Genomic DNA, 7430 nt, shown 5'->3' on the forward strand with positions numbered 1-7430 from the left:
GGTAAATAATTATAATCCTTCAGTTGCAATTACGTTAAGTTTTTATTCATAATTTTTTCAGTATATAATCAGAAATGTAGGTTTTAGTCAAATGTTGATTGAACAAATAACATATTATGACTCTACGCTGTGCGATTGGCATATTTATTAACGTTTGTCTTTTACCCGAGGGTGTGGTTACACGTGTGGCGATATCACCTGACGAGAAGACCGTAGCCTTAGCCACCACTCGCGGTACCGTCTGTCTATAAGTCTCTCTAAAATCTATTCCGCAACTGATAATATATATATGTATACTAGTAATTATGAAAGTGATTTAACTAAAAAATAAAAAAAAATTATTTTATTGCTTATTTTATTTCGTGTACTATTGATCTAAATTATAATAATTCGAGTCATTCCGCGGAAAAAAGTTATAAAGCTTTTTATTGCGAAGATAGTCTTATCATTAAATAAACCATTTAAGTCATTTATTTCTTAAAATTGTAAGTTTTGTAAAAAAATAATCTTGTTATGTCACACATATAGATTCAAATAATTCTTCTAACTCTTAAATCTTCAATGTTTCAAAGTGACGCTTATACTTGTGTCAATTAAGATTACCGTTTCTGTGATCTTCTCTACATTTATAATCTCTCTCTCTCTCTCTCTCTCTCTCTCCTATCTATTATTTTATTCCATTTCTTAATTTCTACATATTGATTAAAAAATACTATTATATCTTTTATATAATCTTCTCATTTTACATGTATTTTATTACTTAAGCACTTACTTAAGAAAGCCTCTCAAATTTAATTTTAAATAATGTTTTCTTCAGCATTATATTCACATCTCAAAGTAACTTTTATCTGTGTCAATCTTGTTTGAAACTTAGCAAGTTCATTCATTATATCGTTATTCGACAGTTCATTCTTCTCGTAGACAACCTGCTTAGCATGTTTGACTATGTTAGGATCCATTTTCAAAGTGGACCAATCCATGGAATAGCCATCAACGTTATGCCTATCGCCATCATAAACAATCAGATTATCATCGTAAGGTTTGAAACTTATCTTACCGCATTTGAGGTAATGTGGAAAGAGAAGAACCTTTTTGGAAAAGAAATTAAAAGGATTCGACCACGTCCATTTAGAATTCCAGCAGAACGGTTTCCCGACTGTCATTTTTTCGAAACAAGCGACCAGGCGTACCCGGGAGATTAGTCCGATAATCTCGGCCTTATTCAGAATCTCGGCAATGTTGCTGATTGCCAAACCATTAAGCAAATTAAACAGCACGATGACTATGTAAAAGATGAACAGCACGAACACAATGCGGCTCCAGACAGGATACACAGAAAAAGAAATGTCATTGGCGTCAAACTCGCCGGTGAACATAATGATGGTTTTGAAAAGCGAAAGACCGGAATCAGAGAAACCGTCATTTCTCAAGAGTATGTTGAAAGCTATAGTGAATGCGAGGATCAGAATCAGATACGAGAAGAAAAAGCGAACGAAATTGGAGAAGACAGTTCGAAACATTTCGATACAAGACGGAAACAGATGATGGCTTATCAGAGTCATTAGCTCCCAGGTGGACAGCAGGATAACCATGACCCAGATCTGCCGTCCTGCGCCGCACAGCAGTGCAAAAGTCAGTAGAATTAGCAGAACTTGTGACCAGTTTTTCAAATCTGCCAAGTAGTGTTCGGGATGGGGGCAAAATTGCAAGATCTCTCGATAAGTGAAGAGCAGCAACATCCCCATGGCCAAAAATGATAGATTGTTTTGCAATGTATTAGAACTATCTTTAGCTATTTGCTGTCTATTTCTACTTGATGTGTCGTAAGTCATGCTTAGTATGTAGGCGTTCACGAAGAAATAGAACATTGTGTAAAAAACAAAATTTGCGTAAAAAACATGCCGTATCATGTACCATTTAATGTAAAGAAAGGACGAGATTAACGGATGTCTCAACAAATGTTTCAGAGCGTCGTTATTGGCGATATACAAAATTACTCCCATTTCACAGGTCGCTCGCGAAATTTTCTGCTGTTCACCGAAATTTTCGTACGGCATCAAGCAACGATAGTCGAACTCGATCGTACAACCGTCCGTCCATTCTTTTCTCAATTGAATACAGTCATTAAAATAGCTGGACAATATGAATTCTGGAATATTCGCGATAACAATGTTGTTGAATTTGTTCACCTGACCGAGGTAACTGCCTTGCTTGAGAAGTAGAGTTGCAGCTTCGTACCAATTTCTCTCGAGAGCGTAATGCAACGGCGTATTGCCTAAACCTGCAAAATAAAAAATTTTGATACAGAATATCTGTACAAATTTTTCAAAAAACGCTTAAAAGACGAAATCACATAATTCAAATATTTGTAAGATGTTTTCTAAGAAATGCTATTTCTTTTATTGTTTGTACTATTATACTTGTCGATATATGTATATAATCACCATCAACGGAACGAACATCCATGGTTTCCCTAAATCCCTTTCCCAGGATCAGCTTTATATACTCCAATTGATTGTCGATTTCTAGTGGCGATATTTCCAGTAGTCGGCAGACTTCCAGAATCATCTTACTTCGGGTTACTACGGTTACTTCGGGCCGTGGATTAAGTAGTTCACGAAAAATGATATCATGACCATACAAAAGGACCTCTTTTTTGATCATATTCAAGTGTGCTAAAGCGCCTAAAAGACAAAATCATAATTCAGATATTTGTAAGAAATTTATGTTTTCTAAGAAATGCTATTTCTCTTATTGTTTGTACTATTATACTTGTTGATATATGTATATAATCACCATCAACGGAACGAACATCCATGGTTTTCCTAAATCCTTGTCCCAGGATTAGCTTTATATACTCCAACTGATTGTCGATTTCTAGCGGCGATATTTCCAGTAGTCGGCAGACTTCCAGAATCATCTTACCGGTTACATCGGGTCGTGAGTTAAGTAGTTCACGAAAAATAATATCATGACCATACAAAAGGATCTCTTCTTTGATCATTTTTAAATGTGCTAAAGCGCCTAAAAGACGAAATCATAATTCTGATATTTGTAAGAAATTTATGTTTTCTAAGAAATGCTGTTTCTTTTATTGTTTGTACTATTATACTTGTCGATATATGTATATAATCACCATCAACGGAACGAACATTCATGGTTTTCTTAAATCCCCGTCCCAGGATAAGGTTTATATACTCCAACTGATTGTCGATTTCTAGTGGTGATATTTCTAGTAGTCGGCAGACTTCCAGAATCATCTTATTGGTTACGTCGGGCCATGAGTTACGTAGTTTACGAAAAATAATATCATGACCATACAAAAAAGCCTCTTTTTTGATCATATTCAAATCTGCTAAAGCGCCTAAAAGGCGAAATCGTAATACAAATAGTTGTAAGAAACTTTATTTTCTAAGAAATGCTATATCTTTTATTGTTTGTACTATTATACTTGTCGATATATGTATATAATCACCATCAACGGAACGAACATCCACGGTTTCCCTAAATTCCTGTCCCAAGATTAGCTTTATATATTCCAACTGATTGTCAATTTCTAGCGGCGATATCTCCAGTAGTCGGCAGACTTCCAGAATCATCTTACCGGTTACTTCGGGTCGTGAGTTAAGTAGTTCACAAAAAATAATATCATGACCATACAAAAAGGCCTCTTTTTTGATCATTATTAAATGATCTAAAGACGAAATGCCTAAAAGACGAAATTATAATTTAGATATTTGTAAGAAATTTGTTTTCTAAGAAATGCTATTTCTTTTATCGTTTGTACTATTATACTTGTCGATATATGTATATAATCACCATCAACGAAACAAACATCCATGTTTTTCCTAAGTCCCCGTCCCAAGATTAGCTTTATATACTCCAACTGATTGTCAATTTCTAACGGCGATATTTCCAGTAGTCGGCAGACTTCCAGAATCATCTTACCGGTTACTTCGGGTCGTGAGTTAAGTAGTTCACGAAAAATAATATCATGACCATATAAAAGGGCCTCTTTTTTTATCATATTCAAATGTGCTAAAGACGAAATGCCTAAAAGACGAAATCGTGATTCAAATATTAATAAAAAATTTATGTTTTCTAAGAAATGTTATTTCTTTTATTGTTTGTATTATTATACTTGTCGATATATGTATATAATCACCATCAACGGAACGAACATCCATGGTTTTCCGAAATCCCCGTCCCAGGATCAGCTTTATATACTCCAACTGATTGTCGATTTCTAGCGGCGATATTTCCAGTAGTCGGCAGACTTCCAGAATCATCTTACCGGTTACTTCGGGTTGTGAGTTAAGTAGTTCACGAAAAATGATATCATGACCATACAAAAGGGCCTCTTTTTTAATCATTTTCAAATGTGCTAAAGCGCCTAAAAAACGACATCATAATTCAGATATTTGTAAGAAATTTATTTTAGAGTCATTAGCTCCCAGGTGAACAGCAGGATAACCATGACTCTAATTTGCAGTCCTGTGCCACACAACAGTGCAAGAGTCAATACAATTAGCAGAACTTGCGACCAGTTTTCCAAATCTACCAAAGTAGCGTTGAGGATAGGAGATAAATTGTAAGATCTCTCGGGAGGTGAAGAGCAGCAACATCCCCATGGCAAAAATCCACGATAGATTGTTTTGAAAAGTACATGCAAAAACCGTAGAAACTATCGTTAGCTACTTGTTGTCTATTTCTACTTGTGTCGTAAGTCATGCTTAGTATGTAGGCGTTCACGAAGAAATAGAACATTGTGTAAAAAAACGAAATTTGCGTACAAAACATGCCGTATCATGTACCATTTAATGTTGAGAAAGGACGAGATTAACGGATGTCTCAACAAATGTTTGAGAGTGTCGTTATACAAAATTACTTCCATTTCACAGGACGCTCGCGAAATTTCCTGCTGTTCAGTGAAATTTTCGTGCCACATCAAACAACGATAGTCGAACTCGACCGTACATTCGTTCTTTAATTGAATACAGTCATTAAAATAGACTTCCAGAATCATCTTACCGGTTACTTCGGGTCGTGAGTTAAGTAGTTCACGTAAAATGATATCATGACCATGGACCTCTTTTTTTATCATATTCAAATGTGCAAAAGGGCCTAAAAGACGAAATCATAATTCAGTTATTCGTAAGAAATTTATGTTTTCTAAGAAATGCTGTTTCTTTATTGTTTGTACTATTATACTTGTCGATATATGTATATAATCACCATCAACAGAACGAACATCCATGGTTTTCCTAAATCCCCGTCCCAAAATCAGCTTTATATACTCCAACTGATTGTCGATTTCTAGTGGTGATATTTCTAGTAGTCGGCAGACTTCCAGAATCATCTTATTAGTTACTTCGGGCCATGAGTTATGTAGTTTACGAAAAATGATATCATGACCATACAAAAGGGTCTTTTTTTTTATCATATTCAAATCTGCTAAAGCGCCTAAAAGACGAAATCATAATTCAAATATTTGTAAAAAATTTATATTTTTTTAGAAATGCTATCTTTTATTGTTTGTACTATTATACTTGTCGATATATGTATATAATCACCATCAACGGAACGAACATCCACGGTTTCCCTAAATTCCTGTCCCAAGATCAGCTTTATATACTCCAACTGATTGTCGATTTCTAGCGGCGATATTTCCAGTAGTCGGCAGACTTCCAGAATCATCTTACCGGTTACTTCGGGTCGTGAGTTAAGTAGTTCACAAAAAATAATATCATGACCATACAAAAGGGCCTCTTTTTTGATCATTATTAAATGATCTAAAGACGAAATGCCTAGAAGACGAAATCATAATTCAAATATTTGTAAAAAATTTATGTTTTTTAAGAAATGTTATTTCTTTTATTGTTTTTACTATTATACTTGTATAATTGTATACTTGTCGATATATATATGTATAATCACCATTAACAGAACAAACATCCATGGTTTTCCTAAATCCTCGTTCCAGGATCAGCTTTATATACTCCAACTGATTGTCGATTTCTAGCGGCGATATCTCCAGTAGTCGGCAGACTTCCAGAATCATCTTACCGGTTACTTCGGGTCGTGAATTAAGTAGTTCACGAAAAATAATATCATGACCATACAAAAGGGCCTCTTCTTTGATCATATACAAACGGACTGGGCTTTCAACACACCTCCTTAAAATGTTGCAAATGCCCAAGGAACCTCATCATGATAATAAATTAATTAATTAATGATATACATGTTAAACAAAGTATACAAAATTGATTTTGTTTACGTGTTGAATACATGTTTAGAATAACAAAATATTGGATCCGTATTTATTATCTGATTTATTAAAGAAAACGAGTGAGATTGTCATAAATTGGGACACTGTCAATATAAATGGGACATGTACTAATTTTGCAATAATTACATCGCATGGCTATTCATCGTATTTATAGCAATTCTTCGGCGACTCTGAGATATAAACATGGAATCCTTCTTTCATAACTTTTAGGCACTTAATCTCGTCACTATTGTTCAGATAATATTAAGAGTCTGCTCTTTTATTTGCAAGTCTTTAAAGAAATTTGAATAAAGTGACGGTAAATTCTTTACAATTTAATTTCTTTTAAGAACAATTATTTATATTTTTTGTAATCTATCAGGGCCAGAACATTTTATGTATATTATACGTACTTTTTTTTTAACGAAAATACTTCCTTCTTTGCTCATGCGTGCGCGGGTGCGAGCACACACATACACGTCACGCACACACATGCATACATAGTACTGCAATTACCTTGCGTATTTCGGACCTCGCATATTCGGACCAAGTTATCGAAAAAAGAAGAAAAGGAAGATGACGAAGAAGAAGCCGTCGACTGGTGAGTCCGTACTTCCAGATCAATTATTGAGTCCACATTACTTTCACTTATATTATGTTTCTTCTTATAAAAAGTAGAATTGCTTTCGTCGGACGACATCTTTCCTCACAGTAGAATCTTCAAATTTGTCTCCTTTTATGTCTCTTAATATTGGTACTTCTTTCTGCTGAAAATTACAGTTGAGAAATCTGTTAAAATGTTTTTCCGTCTTCTATATAGTTAATGTAATATTGTATGAAATAACTTTTTATTCAGCAGTAATTCTACGCAATCCTTTCACCACTTGTGTAAGACTCTGTGCGAATGATACGCAAGTTGAGCGTGAAAGCAAACAAATAAGCGATTGATAAGCGGAGATATGTGCGTAATAAATAAGAGAAAAAATATATATCACGTGAACTGCTGCTGCAAATTCCGCTTATCTTAATCTAATTTTGTCTTAAATTAAATCTTAATTAATTCAATATTGTTATCGAATTAATTTATTTCTGAAAATTATACATTTTACAATATATTATTTATTGTCTTAATATACTCAAAATGTACTTAATATAAATAAAA

General features: G+C 34.2%; 1 protein-coding gene across 11 annotated transcripts; it reads right to left on the reverse strand.

Moving 5' to 3' along the window:
* Positions 1–409: 409 nt before the first annotated feature.
* On the reverse strand, positions 410–7189 carry LOC112456003. Of its 11 annotated transcripts, none has more exons than XM_025018268.1 (13): positions 7114–7189; positions 6785–7032; positions 5938–6204; positions 5574–5807; positions 5236–5463; positions 5032–5124; positions 4166–4393; positions 3820–4053; positions 3476–3709; positions 3137–3364; positions 2797–3024; positions 2445–2684; positions 410–2281 (listed from the first exon to the last, which is right to left on the reverse strand). In XM_025018268.1, exons 2-13 carry the CDS (start codon positions 6966–6968, stop codon positions 798–800), a joined length of 3882 nt encoding a protein of 1293 aa, XP_024874036.1. In that variant the 5' UTR covers positions 6969–7032; positions 7114–7189; the 3' UTR covers positions 410–797. The 11 variants fall into 11 exon arrangements, with proteins under 11 accessions (XP_024874036.1, XP_024874041.1, XP_024874038.1 ...); XM_025018273.1 differs by having other exon boundaries at positions 5574–5766; positions 6131–6204; positions 6785–7035; positions 7114–7180; XM_025018270.1 differs by having other exon boundaries at positions 3137–3352; positions 6785–7035; positions 7114–7180.
* Between the last annotated feature and the right edge of the window lie 241 nt (positions 7190–7430).

This window comes from Temnothorax curvispinosus, unplaced genomic scaffold (assembly GCF_003070985.1).
Source record: "Temnothorax curvispinosus isolate PA1 unplaced genomic scaffold, ASM307098v1 QBEX01006569.1, whole genome shotgun sequence".
Lineage (NCBI taxonomy): Eukaryota > Metazoa > Arthropoda > Insecta > Hymenoptera > Formicidae > Temnothorax > Temnothorax curvispinosus.